The sequence below is a fragment of the Bombina bombina genome, chromosome 2 (assembly GCF_027579735.1).
Source record: "Bombina bombina isolate aBomBom1 chromosome 2, aBomBom1.pri, whole genome shotgun sequence".
In the NCBI taxonomy this organism is placed as follows: Eukaryota; Metazoa; Chordata; class Amphibia; order Anura; family Bombinatoridae; genus Bombina; species Bombina bombina.
In genome coordinates this window covers 1,007,729,563-1,007,752,199 of record NC_069500.1, presented here as the reverse complement: position 1 = coordinate 1,007,752,199, position 22,637 = coordinate 1,007,729,563, and the positions used below count along the sequence as shown (strand labels likewise).

General features: G+C 37.6%; 1 protein-coding gene across 1 annotated transcript in view; it reads left to right on the top strand.

The window, feature by feature from the left end:
• The window catches only part of LOC128649980 (bifunctional heparan sulfate N-deacetylase/N-sulfotransferase 4), a 904,342-nt gene that overhangs the window by 346,880 nt on the left and 534,825 nt on the right, over positions 1-22,637 (top strand). The window contains exon 4 of the mRNA XM_053703589.1: positions 3,000-3,185. Within this exon, the coding sequence (XP_053559564.1) occupies positions 3,000-3,185 (186 nt within the window). The remainder of the gene's footprint in view (positions 1-2,999; positions 3,186-22,637) is intronic.

Sequence of the window (22,637 nt, the reverse complement as noted above, 5' to 3'; positions counted from 1 at the left end):
TAGGGAGCTTTTAGGGAGCTTGCAGGGTTAATTTTAGCTTTAGTGTAGGTATCAACCTCCCACATGACACATCACACCCCCAGATCCCTCCCAAACAGCTCTCTTCCCTCCCCCACCCCACAATTGTCCCCTGCCATCTTAAGTACTGGCAGTAAGTCTGCCAGTACTAAAATAAGAGTTTTTTTTTTTTTTTTTTTTTTAAATAATAATTATGTTCTGTAGTATCCTCCCTTAGCCCCCAACCTCCCTGATCCCCCCCCCAAACAGCTCTCTAACCCCCCTCTCTCTGCCTTATTGCGCCATATTGGGTACTGGCAGCTGTCTGCCAGTGCCCAGTTTAAAATCAAATATTTTTTTTTTAGTTTTTTTTAGAAAAATACTATTTTCTGTAGTGTAGCTGCCCTCCCTCAACCCCCAACCCCCCAACCCCTGCCAGATCGCTAACCAGTTTTTAGAAGCCCACCCTCACTCCCACCGAGTACCATCATTGTTCCATAGTGTAGGGCTCCCACCCGCCCGCGCGCATGCGCGCCCGCTCCCGTGCACGCGCGCGCACCCGCTTCAGTTCACGCGCGCGCACCCGCGCGCATGCCCGCACTCGATCCCGCCCCCCTTCCCACCGATGGCCGCCCACCCGCCTCCCTTGGTAAGCTCCCACCCACCAACGAACATGGCCATCAATGGCCGATGCAGAGAGGGCCACAGGGTGGCTCTCTCTTCATCGGTGGGCTAAAAAATGTTATAGCAGGATGCCTCAATATCGAGGCATCACTGCTATAACATGAAAGCAGTTGGAAGTGATCAGGATCGCTTCCACTGCTTTCAAAGACCAACGACGTACGGGGTACGTCCTTGGTCATTAACTGCATTTTTTTGCAGGACGTACCCCATACGTCGTTGGTCGTTAAGGGGTTAAGCAACTTTCTAATTTACTCCTATTATAAATTTTTCTTCGTTCTTTGCTATATTTATTGGAAAAAGAAGGCATCTAAGCTTTTATTTGTTCAGGACTCTGGACAGCATTTTTTTATTGGTGGATGAATTTATCCACTAATCAGCAAGGACAGCCCAGGTTCTTCACCAAATATGGGCCGGCATCTAAACTTACATTCTTGCATTTCAAATAAAGATACCAAGAGAATGAAGAACATTTGATAATAGGAGTAAATTAGAAAGTTGCTTAAAATTTCATGCTCTATCTGAATCATGAAAGAAAAAATTGGTTCAGTGTCCCTTTAAGTATGGGAAAAGAGCAAACCAACTTTAACATTACAATGATACTAATATAATTTTGGAGTGCACTTTTGAACTTTATTGAATAACTTTAATGATGTTTTGTTCACACATTATATCTTTGCCTTCAGAAGGCTAGATTACAAGTGGAGTGGTATTTAGCGCTCCCGCTTGAGCGTAAACACCACTGGAAGTTAAAGTATTACAAGTTGAAAGTAAATTGTTTGCATGTGAGCGGAACCCTGTGCATGCAAACTTCAGGACTTTGGACACTGCAACCCTGTTAACCTCTCCCAATAGAGTTTAATGGAGCTCTAACCCAACCATGTTTAACAAAGTGCGCTCAACCAGAAATGAGTTATACATATTTTATATTCCAAATTTCTTCCCATAAAAAGAAAATGTTCTTTTTATTGGTAAATAAATATTCCTATATATATATCTGATTAATATTTTGTGAAATATATATCAATACCTATATATCAATGTGAATATATATATATATATATATATATATTTTTTTTTTTAAATTACAAATAACATTTTTTTTATCATGTGAAGAACACTAGAATGTAAAATAATTACAGTAAATACACATTAAAAAACATTATTAAATGCTCTTAGGAATGGGCGAATGTACCAAAATTGTAATTCGTTTGGTAGAATAAATAGTCCTGTGGGCATTCTTTTTTGGAATATCTGATGACAAGAATGAAACCATTAAAATTTGGTGATTTAATGTTACTTTCATTTTTGAATGTTTATAATTAGATCAAATATCCACATTTGAAATTTGAAATATAACATTCGATTTAACAAATACTATTCAGAAAATCAATAGTTCAAGTGGTAAGGAATTTAGTAAAATGATACATAATAGATACAAATGTTTGAATATTTATATTTCAAATATTGCATAATTCAAATATTACATTTAAAGAGAGCATTAGAAATACTATTGCAAATATATAGATTAAAATTATTCAAATTCAAATATTTCATAATTTGAATCAAATTATTAGAAACATTCAAATTGAATATTAAAAAAAGAAAGCATTAGAAATACTATTACATTAAACAAATGTCAGAATGTTGTACAAACATTAGAAATTTGAAACAAACAAATGTGTTAAAATTTGTTTCATTTTTCCAATGTTGCAAAACATTTGGCAATCCCTAATATATATATATTATAATGAATATTTTTCATTAGATAGTGTATATATGAGTGTAACTCTTTATTTGAATGTATTTTGTTGTTTGTTGGTGCAAGTATTTTTTTAGCCCTAAACCTTTACGTAAGGCCTTCAGTCGTGCTAACCCAACCAGCTCACATTTAGTTTGTGCTTGAGCGGTTTCATTTACTTTCAACTTTTACGTTAAAGTTAGCATGGTCACGATATTGAAATCTATCTCAAATCAGAAACTTGTTTGGTTTAGAAATTAGGACATTAATGCATGTCTGAATAAACACAAATCCCTACAATCATTTTGGTAAAATATACATAAAAACAATAAGCTTTAAAATTAACTTAGACTTTTAGATTTACTTGTATACAGAACAGTTTAAAGATTAAACATCTGTCATGTGTTGCTTGGTATAGAAAGCAGTGGTAGGGTAAATTCTGGCTGAACTAAGGCTTTTGTAGATTGTTTTCTTAACCTTAAAAATCTGCAACAATCAATCAAATTAATACATATTTTTAAATTTGTATTTTCCTTACAGGTATAGGACCAACTATAACACACATTCTAATGTTTTACAGGAACATGGCATCCCTACATACATGGGTTATGCAGTGGCACCGCATCATTCAGGTGTCTATCCTGTTCATCTGCAACTATATGAAGCTTGGAAGAAGGTTTGGGGGATTAAAGTTACAAGCACAGAAGAATATCCTCATTTAAAGCCTGCACGGTACAGACGGGGCTTTATACACAATGGTATAATGGTAAGATAAAAAGTGTTTATATTTATTTTAGCCAATATTTGCTCTACCGTGCACCTAAACTTGAGCTGTTAAATTGTATTATATTTTACAGTATTAACTACAAGTGTGTATAACCATTCCTTTGGTAGCAATAGAATTACTTCTTCTTTGTTTTGTTGTTTATCAAAATCATATAATGTTTATTCATATTTTGAGACACTTTAAAATGTATCATTTACAATTCATGACCTTTAAAAGTACAATACAAGAACAAGTATCCAAGAATACATTAAAGGGGTATGAAACAAAAACAATTTATTTTGTGATTCAGTCAGATCATACCATTTAAGAAAAGTTTGCAATTTACTTCTATTATCAAATTTGCTTTGTACTCATGATATTCTGTGTTGAAGATATACCTAGGTAGGTCTCTAGAGCACTACATGGCAGGAAATAGTGCTGCCCTCTAGTGCGCTTGCAAATGGAAAACTGCTGACATATAGTGCTCCAGAAATGTGCTGGCTCCTAAGCATATATTCCTGCTTTTCAACAAAAGATATCAAGAGAATGAATAAAAAAATAGAAGTAAATAAGAATGTGTTTGAAATTGCATGTTCTATCTGAAGTTTTCTTTTGATATGAAATATGTTGTTGTTATTATAATGCTGGTGATAATAATAATAATAATAATAATAATAATAATAATAAGAAGAAGAAGAAGAAGAAGTAGAACAACAAAAAAAAAGTGTTTATAAAAATTGTAAAATATGATTTCAGTATCTGACACAACTTGAGTGCAGATAAATGAATCAGGTTCAATGTCTACTAATCAAGGGACATGTAACCGATTTTGAGTTCCCGATGAAAAATGTAATTATATGAGGTAAAAAAATGCACACATTTCATTGTATATTTTGTAATTTTTCCATTCATTTAATACTGAAGATTGTGTATTTTGACATTTCTGTAAGAATTTGATGATTGGAAGGGCATAATCCAGACTTCAGAAGCCTTCCATGCAGTAATATAGTAGCTACTATATTTGTCTCTAATCTGCCACAACAGATGAGATTGCACATGAAATCTTTAGAAGTGTAGATCCCTTGACTGGAGAAGGATCCAAATTTTGCAAACAAATTGCAGTTTAAGAGATAAAATTGAAGCAAAGTAAGATGGCTGGTTAACTTTGAGGATGTGCTTGACTGGCAGCTAAATCTATTGTTTATCAGTATCTAGAGCCACCATCTACTCTAAATGTTTTAATAGCTCGTGACTAAAGTGTTCTGATTTGGTGGCTTTATTATTAGTTCTAAATACCGCAACAATAAGGTCTTCAAGATCTAGTGTACTTATGACCCCACCTACCTGGATAGAGCAGTCAAGGAGTGCTGTTTAAATGTCTCATTCTGCTGTTTAACCTCCTTAGCAGTGTAATACAGATTATACAACAAGCAAGTGGTGATATTGAATTAAACTACCTCAGAAACTCCCTCCACACAGATGGAAGCTGGAGAGGCAGGAGGGTAAAGAGAACACATTTACCTGGACCTGCTAGTTGGCCCTGGGAGCTGGACACGTTTCTTTTTGGACATTCTAGTATATTAAGATATCCTCCTTCCAACATCCCTGGGTCCTTACTATTTTGTTAATGATTTTAATATTTGCTTTCTTACCAACTAGAGAGTTGGAGTAGGCTAGATAGGAGAACTCCTCTAGTCATTATGGTTCTTTCTTTCTTTCTTTCTTTCTTTCTTTCTTTCTTTCTTTCTTTCTTTATTTATTTATTTATTTATTTATTTATTTTTGTAATCCTGTGCCTTTGGGAATACTTGGTGCTCAGTAATTCTGGATGAAAAAAACACTCTTCCTTTGGGGACTGCAGCACTGCTTGCATACTAGTATTTTATGATTCCAGCAATGCAAGTTTGAGTATATATGTGTTACTGGACATAATGTAATTATCTGTTATTTTGGATTTTACTGAGTGCTTATGATGGCTTGTAGGTCTGAACGTTGTGCCACACTTAGATGTCTGTCACCCAGGCAGTAAAGTCCCTAACGTTACCATGTTGCCTTGATCTGTAACTATGGGCATATAGAGTTAACCTCTACTTTATTATTTCTACCTTCTAGTTTAATTATAGGATTGATAATTCACCTCCTTTAGAACAGTTCTAGTTTAATTTGTAAAATGTGCCTATATTGTAGCTTTATGAACTTTGCTTAACTAATTCTTTTTGAGATTGTTAGCATATATTATACACTACCATTAATCCTCTGTATTTTTATTAGAGAATACTTTGTCCCAATTTACATTATTTAACTATTTCCTTCAATTATTGCTTTCTTAAAAATAAAAGTCTTAGCTGAACCCTTTTAACACTGCTAATAGCATGTGATTTCAAACGTGACCATATTATGATCACTGTTCCCAAATCTAACTTTGCTGTATTACTAGTTTCATTTACCCAATTTATGTTGAGGTAATTAAAATATCCCATAATTACAGGACTATTATGATAAGCAGTCTTTCCTTTTTACATTAGTAGTTGATTTTCCTCCTTGTCACTAATGTTGGGGGGCTTGTAGCATGTTCCTAGGAATATTTTTGTAGGCTTTTCCTCGCACTCTTTATTTCAACCCACAGGGTCTCTACATAGTCACCTGTATTATTAGAGATATTTTTCCTTATTGTAGGTTAAAGGTCAGTTTTATTATACATGCAGATTCCTCCACCCCTTTTTAGTACTCCTGTCTCTCCTAAATAAAGTATAACCCTTTAAGTTAACTGCCCAGTCTTGTAAATCATCCCATACAAAAAGAGTGAAGGAATTGCAGGCTGTATCAATAGGGATAATATTAAAATCCAAAAGGTTTATTCGTACATGGTTAAAACAGTAAACGATGATTCCAAAGCACACACAGTAAAAAGTTAACAACCTCAGCATACAGGAGCTGCCTCTGACGCGTTTCCTGCTTAGAACAAGCACTTCATCAGGGATAACAGCTGATTCCCTTACGAAAATTTAAACTTTCAAAGTTTAACCCCATAATGTTTAAAGAGATAGCCTTTTAATAACAACCATCTAACCTACAATCATAATCTTAAACAAAAATGCATACAAGGGGGACAAAATGTTTAGATGTACAAAAACCTACGGTAAAAATATTCACTACTTTAAAAATAAACAATATAATAGATATTATTTCAATACACAGAAAAAGACTGTTCTTGAGATATATAATTACTGTGAGAAGGAAAAGAGAGATATATCTATAAAAGGCGTGATTTAGCTTGCACATATAACATAATAAATAAGTTCACAATGGACACTTATTATATCATAAAGTATAGGCGTAAAGACCTAGCAGTTATCAAATTCATTTTTCTGTCAGGCACTTAGTAATTTGAACATAAATAGACTATATTAGAAATAAATTGTCTATAGTTTATTTTACGTCCCCTTAAACATATAAAGACCAAAACTCCGATCCCTTGGCACATATCTTTGTCTAGTATAGGAATACTTTTATAAGAAACTATCGGCCAGATTACGAGTTTTGCGTTAGGAGCTATGTGGTGCTAACAAGCAGTTTTTCTTTTCTCATCTCTCACTTACCTGCAGCGCTGGTATTATGGGTTTTTACAAACCCGGCGTTAAAGGGCAAGAAGTGAGCGTTGAGCAAAATTGATCTCCATAATGCACTACAATACCAGCGCTGCTTAAGTCAGTGGTGAGCTGGTTGTACGTGCTTGTGCGCGATTTTCCCATAGAAATCAACGGGGAGAGCCGGCTGAGAAAAAGTCTAACACCTGCAAAAAAGCAGCGTAAAACTCAGTAACGCAACCCCATTGATTTCTATGGGGAAATAAAAATTATGTTTACACCTAACACCCTAACATGAACCCCGAGTCTAAACACCCCTAATCTTACACTTACTAACCACTAATCTGCTGCCCCCGACATCGTCGCCACCTACATTATATTTATTAACCGCTAATCTACTACTCCAGACATCGCCGCCACCTACATTATACTTATTAACCCCTAATCTGCTGCCCCAACATCTCCGACACCTACCGACGCACTCCCGCTCGCAAACATTAGTTAAATATTTTTAATCCCTATCTGCCGTCCCTAACATCGTCGCCACCTACCTACATTTCTTAACCCCTAATCTGCTGCCCCCAACATCGCCGCCACTATACTAAATGTAATAACCCCTAAACCTAAGTCTAACCCTAACCCTAACACCCCCTAACTTAAATATAATTACAATAAATCTAAATAAATATTAATATTATTACCTAAATAATTCCTATTTAAAACTAAATACTTACCTGTAAAATAAACCTTAAACTAGCTACAATATAACTTGTAGTTACATTGTAGCTAGCTTAGGGTTTATTTTTATTTTACAGGCAAGTTTGTATTTACTTGAACTAGGTAGAATAGTTACTAAATAGTTATTAACTATTTAATAACTACCTAGCTAAAATAAATAGAAAAGTTCATGTAACATAAAACCTAACCTAAGTTACACTAACACTACAATTAAATAAATTACCTAAATTAAATACAATTAAATAAATTAAATACAATTAGCTAAAGTTTAAAAAAAACAAACACTAAATTACAGAAAATTATAAACAAATTACAAGATATTTAAACTAATCACGCCTAATCTAATAGCCCTATCAAAATAAAAAAAATAAAAAATAAAAAAAAAACCTAGCCTAAACTAAACTATCAATAGCCCTTAAAAGGGCCTTTTGTGGGGCATTGCCCCAAAGTAATCAGCTCTTTTACCTGTAAAAAACTATACAAACAACCCCCCAACAGTAAAACCCACCACCCACACAACCAACCCCCCAAATAAAACCCTAACTAAAAAAACCTAAGCTCCCTATTGCCCTAAAACGGACATTTGGATGGGCATTGCCCTTAAAGGGCAGTTAGCTGTTTTGCGTCCCAAAGCCCTAACCTAAAAATGAAACTTACCCAATACACTCTTAAATAAACCTAACACTAACCCCCTGAAGATCGACTTACTGTTCTGAAGACAGGACATCCATCCTCAAGGAAGCGGCAGAAATCTTCATCCAACTGGGCCGAAGTCCTCAACGAAGCCGGGAGAAGTCTTCATCCAAACTGGGTGAAGTGGTCCTCCAGACGGGCAGAAGTCTTCATCCAGACGGCATCTTCTATCTTCATCCATCCGACGTGGAGCGGGTCCATCTTCAAGACATCCGATGTGTAGCATCCTCTTCATCAGGAGTCTTCTTACTGAATGACGGTTCCTTTAAATGACGTCATCCTTCATATAGAATATTTTCTAGCTCATTGACAAATTTTGATGTAGGGTTAAATGTTAGTACTCTATAGGTGTCACTGTCACAAAGTTTATATGCCTCAACTACATAAGCCTCCCTATCCAGAACTACTACTGAGCCACCTTTGTCAGAGTTACTAAACACTAGACTTTTATTCTTTTGTAACTCTTTAAGTGATTTACATTCAGTATTGGTTAATTTACTGTATTTCTTAGTCTTCTTTGTCTCCTGAGCATTAAGTTTGGTTAGCTCTTGTTCTACTATGGTATGAAATAGATCTATAGTGTCACCCCTAGATTGCTAAGAAATAAAAGAGTTTATTAGTACAACTTACATTATCTGTTCGGGTACATAGATTTTCTTCATTATGTCTAAGACTGTCACTATTTAACAATATTAAATCTGTTATATCACATAGTTCTTTAAAATCCAATTTTTCAATGTCAATAGACAGTGTTGTTAGAATTAATATAGTCATTAATACCAAAGAAATGTTTTCTCAGAGTAACTTTTCTTACAAATTTGTTAAGGTCCAACAAAACATCAAACAAGTCAAAGTCATTAGAGGGTGCATACCCAAGCCCTTTTGATATAACTTTAAATTGTTCATCTGTGAGTGACTTGCTAGATAGATTTATCACATTTTGCCCCTTTTTTCCATTTTTTGAACCCCTATTGGCTCTGCTAGGGTATCTTGATGTAGAAGTATGGGGATTAGATTCCATACTTATACTACTTTCATTGAAAGTGACTTTTCTCTGTCCAGAGTTCTTTCTTTTTATTCTTGGACCATCTATTTTTATTATTCCCATGTTGACCTTTATTACTGGTATTCCAGTTATAGACTACATTTAACTCATAGTCTTTACAATCACAATGGTATTTATTAATTTTTCTTTCCATAATCTCTTTGTCAAGTCTTTCCAAAGTTTCATTAAACTGTTTATTATATGCCTCATACTTTGTGTCTTCCTTCTGAATATCAATTTTCACCTGTAGTTCTGTCAAATCTGCAAGTGCTATCTCTCTTTCCTTCTTCTTCTTATTTAGCAATTTATCCATCAGGATTAGAGAGCATTTGGTTAGAGTATTATTCCAATCTTCCATGACTTCTTTATCTTCCCTTTCATTTGCAGGGTATTTTTTCATTCATTTGTTTTCATTAATGTATAATTGTAAGAATTCAATCTCCCACCAAAGTCTCAATTCCTTAATACTTAGTTTTTCTTTATTTGAGAACAAATTTCCAATATCTCCCTGTGTGCTGTCTTGGGTTTTGGTGCTTTTAATTAAATGCTCCAGTTTGGTGTGCCTTAATGCAATATTACCATAAGCCATAATCAAAAAAACATAATTTATGTAAGAACTTACCTGATAAATTCATTTCTTTCATATTAGCAAGAGTCCATGAGCTAGTGACGTATGGGATATACATTCCTACCAGGAGGGGCAAAGTTTCCCAAACCTCAAAATGCCTATAAATACACCCCTCACCACACCCACAAATCAGTTTAACGCATAGCCAAGAAGTGGGGTGATAAGACAAAAGTGCGAAAGCATAAAAAATAAGGAATTGGAATAATTGTGCTTTATACAAAAAAATCATAACCACCATAAAAAGGGTGGGCCTCATGGACTCTTGCTAATATGAAAGAAATGAATTTATCAGGTAAGTTCTTACATAAATTATGTTTTCTTTCATATAATTAGCAAGAGTCCATGAGCTAGTGACGTATGGGATAATGACTACCCAAGATGTGGATCTTCCACGCAAGAGTCACTAGAGAGGGAGGGATAAAATAAAGACAGCCAATTCCGCTGAAAATAATCCACACCCAAAATAAAGTTTAAATCTTATAATTAAAAAAAACCTGAAATTATAAGCAGAAGAATCAAAATGAAACAGCTGCCTGAAGTACTTTTCTACCAAAAACTGCTTCAGAAGAAGAAAACACATCAAAATGGTAGAATTTAGTAAAAGTATGCAAAGAAGACCAAGTTGCTGCTTTGCAAATCTGATCAACCGAAGCTTCATTCCTAAACGCCCAGGAAGTAGAAACTGACCTAGTAGAATGAGCTGTAATCCTTTGAGGCGGAGTTTTACCCGACTCGACATAAGCATGATGAATTAAAGATTTCAACCAAGATGCTAAAGAAATGGCAGAGGCCTTCTGACCTTTCCTAGAACCAGAAAAGATAACAAACAGACTAGAAGTCTTTCGGAAATTCTTAGTAGCTTCAACATAATATTTCAAAGCTCTAACTACATCCAAAGAATGCAATGATCTCTCCTTAGAATTCTTAGGATTAGGACATAATGAAGGAACCACAATTTCTCTACTAATGTTGTTAGAATTCACAACCTTAGGTAAAAATTTAAAAGAAGTTTGCAACACCGCCTCATCCTGATGAAAAATCAGAAAAGGAGACTCACAAGAAAGAGCAGATAATTCAGAAACTCTTCTAGCAGAAGAGATGGCCAAAAGAAACAAAACTTTCAAACGGAGGAGCTTGAAGAGCCCCCAAGACCCAAATTCAAACTCCAAGGAGGAGAAATTGACTTAATGACAGGTTTTATACGAACCAAAGCTTGTACAAAACAATGAATATCAGGAAGATTAGCAATCTTTCTGTGAAAAAGAACTGAAAGAGCAGAGATTTGTCCTTTCAAGGAACTTGCAGACAAACCTTTATCCAAACCATCCTGAAGAAACTGTAAAATTCTCGGAATTCTAAAAGAATGCCAGGAAAAATTATGAGAAAGACACCAAGAAATGTAAGTCTTCCAGACTCTATAATATATCTTCCTAGATACAGATTTACGAGCCTGTAACATAGTATTAATCACAGAGTCAGAGAAACCTCTTTGACTAAGAATCAAGCGTTCAATCTCCATACCTTTAAATTTAAGGATTTGAGATCCTGATGGAAAAAAGGACCTTGCGACAGAAGGTCTGGTCTTAACGGAAGAGTCCATGGTTGGCAAGAGGCCATCCGGACAAGATCCACATACCAAAACCTGTGAGGCCATGCTGGAGCCACCAGCAGAACAAATGAGCATTCCTTCAGAATCTTGGAGATTACTCTTGGAAGAAGAACTAGAGGCGGAAAGATACAGGCAGGATGATACTTCCAAGGAAGTGACAATGCATCCACTGCTTCCGCTTGAGGATCCCTGGATCTGGACAGATACCTGGGAAGTTTCTTGTTTAGATGAGAAGCCATCAGATCTATTTCTGGAAGTCCCCACATTTGAACAATCTGAAGAAATACCTCTGGGTGAAGAGACCATTCGCCCGGATGTAACGTTTGGCGACTGAGATAATCCGCTTCCCAATTGTCTATACCTGGGATATGAACCGCAGAAACTAGACAGGAGCTGGATTCCGCCCATACCAGTATCCGAGATACTTCTTTCATAGCCAGAGGACTGTGAGTCCCTCCTTGATGATTGATGTATGCCACAGTTGTGACATTGTCTGTCTGAAAACAAATAAACGATTCTCTCTTTAGAAGAGGCCATGACTGAAGAGCTCTGAAAATTGCACGGAGTTCCAAAATATTGATTGGTAATCTCACCTCCTGAGATTCCCAAACCCCTTGTGCTGTCAGAGACCCCCAAACAGCTCCCCAACCTGTCAGACTTGCATCTGTTGAAATTACAGTCCAGGTCGGAAGAACAAAAGAAGCTCCCTGAACTAAACAATGGTGATCTGTCCACCACGTCAGAGAGTGTCGTACAATCGGTTTTAAAGATATTAATTGAGATATCTTTGTGTAATCCCTGCACCACTGGTTCAGCATACAGAGCTGAAGAGGTCGCATGTGAAAACTAGCAAAGGGGATCGCGTCCGATGCAGCAGTCATAAGACCTAGAATTTCCATGCATAAGGCTACCGAAGGGAATGATTGTGATTGAAGGTTTCGACAAGCTGAGATCAATTTTAGACGTCTCTTGTCTGTCAGAGACAGAGTCATGGACGCTGAATCTATCTGGAAACCTAAAAAGGTTACCCTTGTCTGAGGAATCAATGAACTTTTCGGTAAATTGATCCTCCAACCATGATCTTGAAGAAACAACACAAGTCGATTCGTATGAGATTCTGCTAAATGTGAAGACTGAGCAAGTACCAAGATATCGTCCAAATAAGGAAATACCACAATACCCTGTTCTCTGATTACAGACAGAAGGGCACCGAGAACCTTTGTAAAAATTATTGGAGCTGTTGCTAGGCCAAACGGCAGAGCCACAAACTGATAATGCTTGTCTAGGAAAGAGAATCTCAGAAACTGATATTGATCTGGATGAATTGGAATATGCAAATATGCATCCTGTAAATCTATTGTGGACATATAATGCCCTTGCTGAACAAAAGGCAGGATAGTCCTTATAGTTACCATTTTGAATGTTGGTATCCTTACATAACGATTCAATATTTTTAGATCCAGAACTGGTCTGAAGGAATTCTCCTTCTTTGGTACAATGAAGAGATTTGAATAAAACCCCAGCCCCTGTTCCAGAACTGGAACTGGCATAATTACTCCAGCCAACTCTAGATCTGAAACACATTTCAGAAATGCTTGAGCCTCGCTGGATTTACTGGGACACGGGAAAGAAAAAATCTCTTTGCAGGAGGCCTTATCTTGAAGCCAATTCTGTACCCTTCTGAAACAATGTTTTGAATCCAAAGATTGTGAATTGAATTGATCCAAATTTCTTTGAAAAATCATAATCTGCCCCCTACCAGCTGGGCTGGAATGAGGGCCGCACCTTCATGTGGACTTGGGAGCTGGCTTTGGTTTTCTAAAAGGCTTGGATTTATTCCAGACTGGAGATGGTTTCCAAACTGATACCGCTCCTGTGGGTGAAGGATCAGGCTTTTGTTCCTTATTGTGACGAAAGGAACGAAAACGATTATTAGACCTAAATTTACCTTTAGATTTTTTATCCTGTGGTAAAAAAGTTCCTTTCCCTCCAGTAACAGTTGAGATAATAGAATCCAACTGAGAACCAAATAATTTATTACCCTGGAAAGAAAGGGAAAGCAAAGTTGACTTAGAAGACATATCAGCATTCCAAGTTTTAAGCCATAAAGCTCTTCTAGCTAAAATTGCTAGAGACATATACCTGACATCAACCCTAATGATATAAAAGATGGCATCACAAATAAAATTATTAGCATGTTGAAAAAGATTAACAATGCTATGAGAATTATGATCTGTTACTTGTTGCGCTAAAGCTTCTAAACAAAAAGTTGAAGCTGCAGCAACATCCGCTAAAGATATAGCAGGTCTAAGAAGATTACCTGAACATAAGTAAGCTTTTCTTAGAAAGGATTCAATCTTCCTATCTAAAGGATCCTTAAAGGAAGTACTATCTGCTGTAGGAATAGTAGTACGTTTAGCAAGAGTAGAGACAGCCCCATCAACTTTAGGGATTTTGTCCCAAAATTCTAATCTGTCAGATGGCACAGGATATAAATGCTTAAAATGTTTAGAAGGAGTAAATGAATTACCCAAATTATTCCATTCCCTGGAGATTACTTCAGAAATAGCATCAGGGACAGGAAAAACTTCTGGAATAACTACAGGAGATTTAAAAACCTTATTTAAACGTTTAGATTTAGTATCAAGAGGACCAGAATCCTCTATTTCTAATGCAATTAAGACTTCTTTAAGTAAAGAATGAATAAATTCCATTTTGAATAAATATGAAGATTTATCAGCATCAACCTCTGAGACAGAATCCTCTGAACCAGAGGAACCATTATCAGAATCAGAATGATGATGTTCATTTAAAAATTCATCTAAAAAATGAGAAGTTTTAAAAGACCTTTTACGTTTACTAGAAGGAGGAATAACAGACATAGCCTTCTTAATGGATTTAGAAACAAAGGCCTAGATTTAGAGTTCGGCGGTAGCCGTCAAAACCAGCGTTAGAGGCTCCTAACGCTGGTTTTGGGCGCCCGCTGGTATTTGGAGTCAGTGATTAAAGGGTCTAACGCTCACTTTTCAGCCGCGACTTTTCCATACCGCAGATCCCCCTACGCCATTTGCGTAGCCTATCTTTTCAATGGGATCTTTCTAACGCCGGTATTTAGAGTCGTTTCTGCAGTGAGCGTTAGAGCTCTAACGACAAGATTCCAGCCGCCTGAAAATAGCAGGAGTTAAGAGCTTTCTGGCTAACGCCGGTTTATAAAGCTCCTAACTACTGTACCCTAAAGTACACTAACACCCATAAACTACCTATGTACCCCTAAACCGAGGTCCCCCCACACCGCCGCCACTCGATTAAAATTTTTAACCCCTAATCTGCCGACCGCCACCTACGTTATATTTATGTACCCCTAATCTGCTGCCCCTAACCCCGCCGACCCCTGTATTATATTTATTCACCCCTAACCTGCCCCCCACAACGTCGCCGCCAGCTACTTACAATAATTAACCCCTAATCTTCCGACCGCAAATCGCCGCCACCTACGTTATCCCTATGTACCCCTAATCTGCTGCCCCTAACACCGCCGACCCCTATATTATATTTATTAACCCCTAATCTGCCCCCCTCAACGTCGCCGACACCTGCCTACACTTATTAACCCCTAATCTGCCGAGCGGACCTGAGCGCTACTATAATAAAGTTATTAACCCCTAATCCGCCTCACTAACCCTATCATAAATAGTATTAACCCCTAATCTGCCCTCCCTAACATCGCCGACACCTACCTTCAATTATTAACCCCTAAACTTCCGATCGGAGCTCACCGCTATTCTAATAAATGGATTAACCCCTAAAGCTAAGTCTAACCCTAACACTAACACCCCCCTAAGTTAAATATAATTTTTATCTAACGAAATAAATTAACTCTTATTAAATAACTTATTCCTATTTAAAGCTAAATACTTACCTGTAAAATAAATCCTAATATAGCTACAATATAAATTATAATTATATTATAGCTATTTTAGGATTAATATTTATTTTACAGGCAACTTTGTAATTATTTTAACCAGGTACAATAGCTATTAAATAGTTAAGAACTATTTAATAGTTACCTAGTTAAAATAATAACAAATTTACCTGTAAAATAAATCCTAACCTAAGTTATAATTAAACCTAACACTACCCTATCAATAAAATAATTAAATAAACTACCTACAATTACCTACAATTAACCTAACACTACACTATCAATAAATTAATTAAACACAATTGCTACAAATAAATACAATTAAATAAACTAGCTAAAGTACAAAAAATAAAAAAGAACTAAGTTACAGAAAATAAAAAAATATTTACAAACATAAGAAAAATATTACAACAATTTTAAACTAATTACACCTACTCTAAGCCCCCTAATAAAATAACAAAGCCCCCCAAAATAAAAAATTCCCTACCCTATTCTAAATTAAAAAGGTTACAAGCTCTTTTACCTTACCAGCCCTGAACAGGGCCCTTTGCGGGGCATGCCCCAAGAATTTCAGCTCTTTTGCCTGTAAAAGAATAAATACAATACCCCCCCCCCCAACATTACAACCCACCACCCACATACCCCTAATCTAACCCAAACCCCCCTTAAATAAACCTAACACTAAGCCCCTGAAGATCTTCCTACCTTGTCTTCACCATCCAGGTATCACCGATCCGTCCTGGCTCCAAGATCTTCATCCAACCCAAGCGGGGGTTGGCGATCCATAATCCGGTGCTCCAAAGTCTTCCTCCTATCCGGCAAGAAGAGGACATGCGGACCGGCAAACATCTTCTCCAAGCGGCATCTTCGATCTTCTTCCATCCGGTGCGGAGCGGGTCCATCTTGAAGCAGGCGACGCGGATCCATCCTCTTCTTCCGATGTCTCCCGACTAATGACGGTTCCTTTAAGGGACGTCATCCAAGATGGCGTCCCTCGAATTCCGATTGGCTGATAGGATTCTATCAGCCAATCGGAATTAAGGTAGGAATTTTCTGATTGGCTGATGGAATCAGCCAATCAGAATCAAGTTCAATCCGATTGGCTGATCCAATCAGCCAATCAGATTGAGCTCGCATTCTATTGGCTGTTCCGATCAGCCAATAGAATGCGAGCTCAATCTGATTGGCTGATGGGATCGGCCAATCGGATTGAACTTGATTCTGATTGGCTGATTCCATCAGCCAATCAGAAAATTCCTACCTTAATTCCGCAGCGTTTTTCCAGAAGTATCTTCTGACTCAGTGTCAATCTGGGACATCTTGCAATATGTAATAGAAAAAACAACATATAAAGCAAAATTGATCAAATTCCTTAAATGACAGTTTCAGGAATGGGAAAAAATGCCAGTGAACAAGCTTCTAGCAACCAGAAGCAATAAATAATGAGACTTAAATAATGTGGAGACAATAGTGACGCCCATATTTTTTAGCGCCAAAAAAGACGCCCACATTATTTGGCGCCTAAATGCTTTTTGCGCCAAAAATGACGCCGCCTCCGGAACGCCGACACTTTTGGCGCAAAAAAACATCAAAAATGACGCAACGTCCGGCGACACGTATGACGCCGGAAACAGAAAAAAATTCTTTGCGCCAAAAAAGTCAGCGCCAAGAATGACGCAATAAAATGAAGCATTTTCAGCCCCCGCGAGCCTAACAGCCCACAGGGAAAAAAGTCAAATTTTAAGGTAAGAAAAAAAAAATTGATTTATTCATATGCATTATCCCAAATATGAAACTGACTGTCTGAAATAAGGAACGTTGAACATCCTGAGTCAAGGCAAATAAATGTTTGAATACATATATTTAGAACTTTATATAAAAGTGCCCAAACATAGCTTAGTGTCATGAACCAAGCCTCCAGACGAAAAAGAAAAAGAAAAGGTCTGGGAGGCATTCTGCTAAGAAGGGCTGTGTGGGGATTTGAACCTGTGACTCTGTGGTTGCTATTTCTGTTTGCTTACATGTTGAGCCACAGCCAGTTCTAGCAATAGCATGGATCTTAAAAGATCTGATAAATAACTTTTTGCCTTACTTGTTATTACACCTGTGCAACACACAGGTGTTCTCAATTCTGGAATTAATCAGAACCAACCCTGTGCAAAACCTCCCTATTTAAGGATGGCTTTTAGTCTGCATTTTTGTCTTCACATTGGATCTGTTTTGTCAAGTCAGAACCTGTTTCCTGTACTTCTTTGGAGAAAGATTTCCTTTGCACCTGTTTACAAGGTATTACCAGGAGAAAGCCTTTACCTTTAAACCTGTTACCAATCTTCAAGTTTGTTTCCTGCTTTATGCAAATTCCTGCACTCAGCTATTGCCAGGAGAAAGACTTCACCTTTGCACCTGTTTACAAGGTATTACCAGGAGAAAGCCTTTACCTTTAAACCTGTTACCAATCTACAAGTTTGTTTCCTGCTTTATGCAATTCCTGCACTTGGCCATTGCCAGGAGAAAGATTTCCTTTGCACCTGTTTACAAGGTATTACCAGGGCAAAGCCTTTACCTTTAAACCTGTTACCAGTTTGCAAGTTTGTTTCCTGCCTTCAGCAATTACAAGGAGAGAGACTTTACCTTTAAACCTGTTACCAGTTTGCAAGTTGTTTCCTGCATTGTGCAATTCCTGCACTCAGCAATTACAAGGAGAGAGACTTTACCTTTAAACCTGTTACCAGTTTGCAAGTTGTTTCCTGCATTGTGCAATTCCTGCACTCAGCAATTACAAGGAGAGAGACTTTACCTTTAAACCTGTTACCAGTTTGCAAGTTTGTATCCTGCCTTGTGCAAATCCTGCACTCAGCAATTACAAGGAGAGAGACTTTACCTTTAAACCTGTTACCAGTTTGCAAGTTGTTTCCTGCATTGTGCAATTCCTGCACTCAGCAATTACAAGGAGAGAGACTTTACCTTTAAACCTGTTACCAGTTTGCAAGTTTGTATCCTGCCTTGTGCAAATCCTGCACTCAGCAATTAGTAGGAGAAAGACTTTCCTTTTTGAATCTGCATCTCTGCTTACTTTGTTTGTTTATTTTCACTCCTGCTGTATGTGGTCTTAACATACCTGAGTAGCATATTTAAATATTCTGCAAGTATTTGCTTAAACAAAGTATTCTGTTGTTTAAATAAATTTGTTTTCATTTTCAATCAGTATGGCTTCTACTAATCTTCCTTTAAAGCAACTGTTCCAGACAATGAGGCTCTCACATGATATCCTGAGACAGAACATGACAGAATGTGAAGACCTTAAAAGAGAGCCCTCTGGGATTATTGCTGTATTGGAATCAGTGTTAAAGTTTATTAAGGACATACTGATTAACTTCATGGAGCTGGTGGAAATGTTATCTCTCCCAACCAAAACCTTGTCTGAAGTTACCTCCCAAACAAGGAAAGGTTTTAAAGAACCCTTAACAGAAGAGGAAAAGACTCGGCGAAGACAGCTTAACCTCTGTTTCTATTGTGGGGGAACTGGTCACCGCATCACAGGGTGTCCAGTAAGACCCCCTAGAGGATCAAGTCGAGATACAGCCAAGTTTAAAATGGACTCTGATGTTAAGGGAACAAATTATTCTTCCACTAGCAAACTTATAGATACCCCTGGAGAGGATCCAGCTACTGAGAATACATCTATTCTACAAGCAACCGTTTCTAACACGCTTCAAGAAATGGTACCTGATTTGAAACAGATGGTTGTTGGCAGTACAACTTCAACAACATCCACTACCCATGCCACTGCCTCTGTTTCTGCATCTACCACATTGGGGAACTCTGCAAAAACACCTCCTGGAAATCCTGCACATTACCTTGTTTCTGCCTTGGTTGGAGATCCATCTAACAAAAGTCACTCATCAGACATAAAAGTGACAAATCTTCCAGCTGAATCAGACCCTGACAAATCTAAAGTTCCACACCTCCCTGCACCACCTTCACCCAGCTACTCATTGACTGAGAAAGAATTGAATGAGATGGTTGAATTGGATATAAATGACACAGAAAATGAATTCCTGGACTCTGAAGGAGAGGTCATACCTTACCCGGAGGTACTCTACCCATCAGGCAGATATGACCCAGATAACAAATTCCTTGACTCTGAAGGAGAGGTCTTTTCCTACCCGGAGGTACCCTGCCCATCAGCCAGTCCATTGCAAGCTGCTGGGTATAATCAGGAACCTCTAAATCAAAACTGTCTTGGTTTTTCAGCTCTTGTTATGCCTACAGGGATATCTTCTAAGGGTCCCCAATCTCAGGCAGCTGTTCCAAGCAAAGAATCCATTCCATCTGATTGTATTAGGGCTTCAAATGGAACACTTGTTCGTAAATCCCACCTTCAGATGTTTGAACAGGCTTTGAGCGCCCAGAGTGCGCTCTTTGGAGGGGGCATCTGTCATGAACCAAGCCTCCAGACGAAAAAGAAAAAGAAAAGGTCTGGGAGGCATTCTGCTAAGAAGGGCTGTGTGGGGATTTGAACCTGTGACTCTGTGGTTGCTATTTCTGTTTGCTTACATGTTGAGCCACAGCCAGTTCTAGCAATAGCATGGATCTTAAAAGATCTGATAAATAACTTTTTGCCTTACTTGTTATTACACCTGTGCAACACACAGGTGTTCTCAATTCTGGAATTAATCAGAACCAACCCTGTGCAAAACCTCCCTATTTAAGGATGGCTTTTAGTCTGCATTTTTGTCTTCACATTGGATCTGTTTTGTCAAGTCAGAACCTGTTTCCTGTACTTCTTTGGAGAAAGATTTCCTTTGCACCTGTTTACAAGGTATTACCAGGAGAAAGCCTTTACCTTTAAACCTGTTACCAATCTTCAAGTTTGTTTCCTGCTTTATGCAAATTCCTGCACTCAGCTATTGCCAGGAGAAAGACTTCACCTTTGCACCTGTTTACAAGGTATTACCAGGAGAAAGCCTTTACCTTTAAACCTGTTACCAATCTACAAGTTTGTTTCCTGCTTTATGCAATTCCTGCACTTGGCCATTGCCAGGAGAAAGATTTCCTTTGCACCTGTTTACAAGGTATTACCAGGGCAAAGCCTTTACCTTTAAACCTGTTACCAGTTTGCAAGTTTGTTTCCTGCCTTCAGCAATTACAAGGAGAGAGACTTTACCTTTAAACCTGTTACCAGTTTGCAAGTTGTTTCCTGCATTGTGCAATTCCTGCACTCAGCAATTACAAGGAGAGAGACTTTACCTTTAAACCTGTTACCAGTTTGCAAGTTGTTTCCTGCATTGTGCAATTCCTGCACTCAGCAATTACAAGGAGAGAGACTTTACCTTTAAACCTGTTACCAGTTTGCAAGTTTGTATCCTGCCTTGTGCAAATCCTGCACTCAGCAATTACAAGGAGAGAGACTTTACCTTTAAACCTGTTACCAGTTTGCAAGTTGTTTCCTGCATTGTGCAATTCCTGCACTCAGCAATTACAAGGAGAGAGACTTTACCTTTAAACCTGTTACCAGTTTGCAAGTTTGTATCCTGCCTTGTGCAAATCCTGCACTCAGCAATTAGTAGGAGAAAGACTTTCCTTTTTGAATCTGCATCTCTGCTTACTTTGTTTGTTTATTTTCACTCCTGCTGTATGTGGTCTTAACATACCTGAGTAGCATATTTAAATATTCTGCAAGTATTTGCTTAAACAAAGTATTCTGTTGTTTAAATAAATTTGTTTTCATTTTCAATCAGTATGGCTTCTACTAATCTTCCTTTAAAGCAACTGTTCCAGACAATGAGGCTCTCACATGATATCCTGAGACAGAACATGACACTTAGAGTGTCACAGAAAATAAGACTTACTTACCCCAGGACACTCATCTACATGTAGTAGAAAGCCAAACCAGTACTGAAACGAGAATCAGTAGAGGTAATGGTATATATGAGTATATCGTCGATCTGAAAAGGGAGGTAAGAGATGAATCTCTACGACCGATAACAGAGAACCTATGAAATAGACCCCGTAGAAGGAGATCATTGAATTCAAATAGGCAATACTCTCCTCACATCCCTCTGACATTCACTGCACGCTGAGAGGAAAACCGGCCTCCAACCTGCTGCGGAGCGCATATCAATGTAGAATCTAGCACAAACTTACTTCACCACCTCCATAGGAGGCAAAGTTTGTAAAATTGATTTGTGGGTGTGGTGAGGGGTGTATTTATAGGCATTTTGAGGTTTGGGAAACTTTGCCCCTCCTGGTAGGAATGTATATCCCATACGTCACTAGCCCATGGACTCTTGCTAATTACATGAAAGAAAGTGTATTTTTCAGATAGTATGTACAATGTTAGCACTCAAATTAAAAAATGAAAAATAAAGTCAAAAATCAATCTTGCAACAAACATACACAATTCAAAAGAGTGTAAATTATGGCTGTGGTTTAATAATACATTTATACAGCTGCTAAACTCCGTGTCGACACTACCCTAAGCAAACCTCGGTTTAGTTGCATATTTGCACAGGTTCTACAAAATGCCTGTGAGAAAATCTTATTATTAAACCACAGCCATAATTTGCACTCTTTTGAATTGCGTGTATGTTTGTTGCAAGATTGTAAATCATCCCTGCAGGTTTCAGTTATACTGATGATATCCTAGTCTTCTTCTGCAACTAAGAGCTTCAGCTCCCCCATTTTATCCATCATGCTTCTTGCATTTGCTGTCCTTCATTTAATTTTCATGTGCTTTCTGCTATTTGGTGCACTTTCCTCCAAACTTCTAATGTCATTTCCTAAAATTTACTCTTCTGTCAGCCCTTCCTTGAGATATTCTAGGTGTGTCATATTCACAAACTGATCTGTCTCCTCTATTATGTTTGGACTGACCCTCCTTCTTTGCCTAGTTTAAAAGATTGTCTCATTGCTCTACCATCCTCTCCCCCAACACACCTGCACCCATGTCATTCAGGTGCAATCCATCCTTACTGTACAAAATGTACCCATATGAGAAATCAGCCCAGTGCCCTAAAACATCAAACCCCTTATAATTATACCATGTTTTAACCAGGAATTAACTGACATTAGCTTTTTCTGCCTTACTGGGTTAGCACATGTACTAGAAATATCTCTGAAAATATTACCTTGGAGATCCTTGCTTTAAGCTTGCTACTTAGCTCCCTGATGTCATTTTTAGGACACTCCATCTCCTACTGATTGGTTCATTAGTGCCAACATGTACCA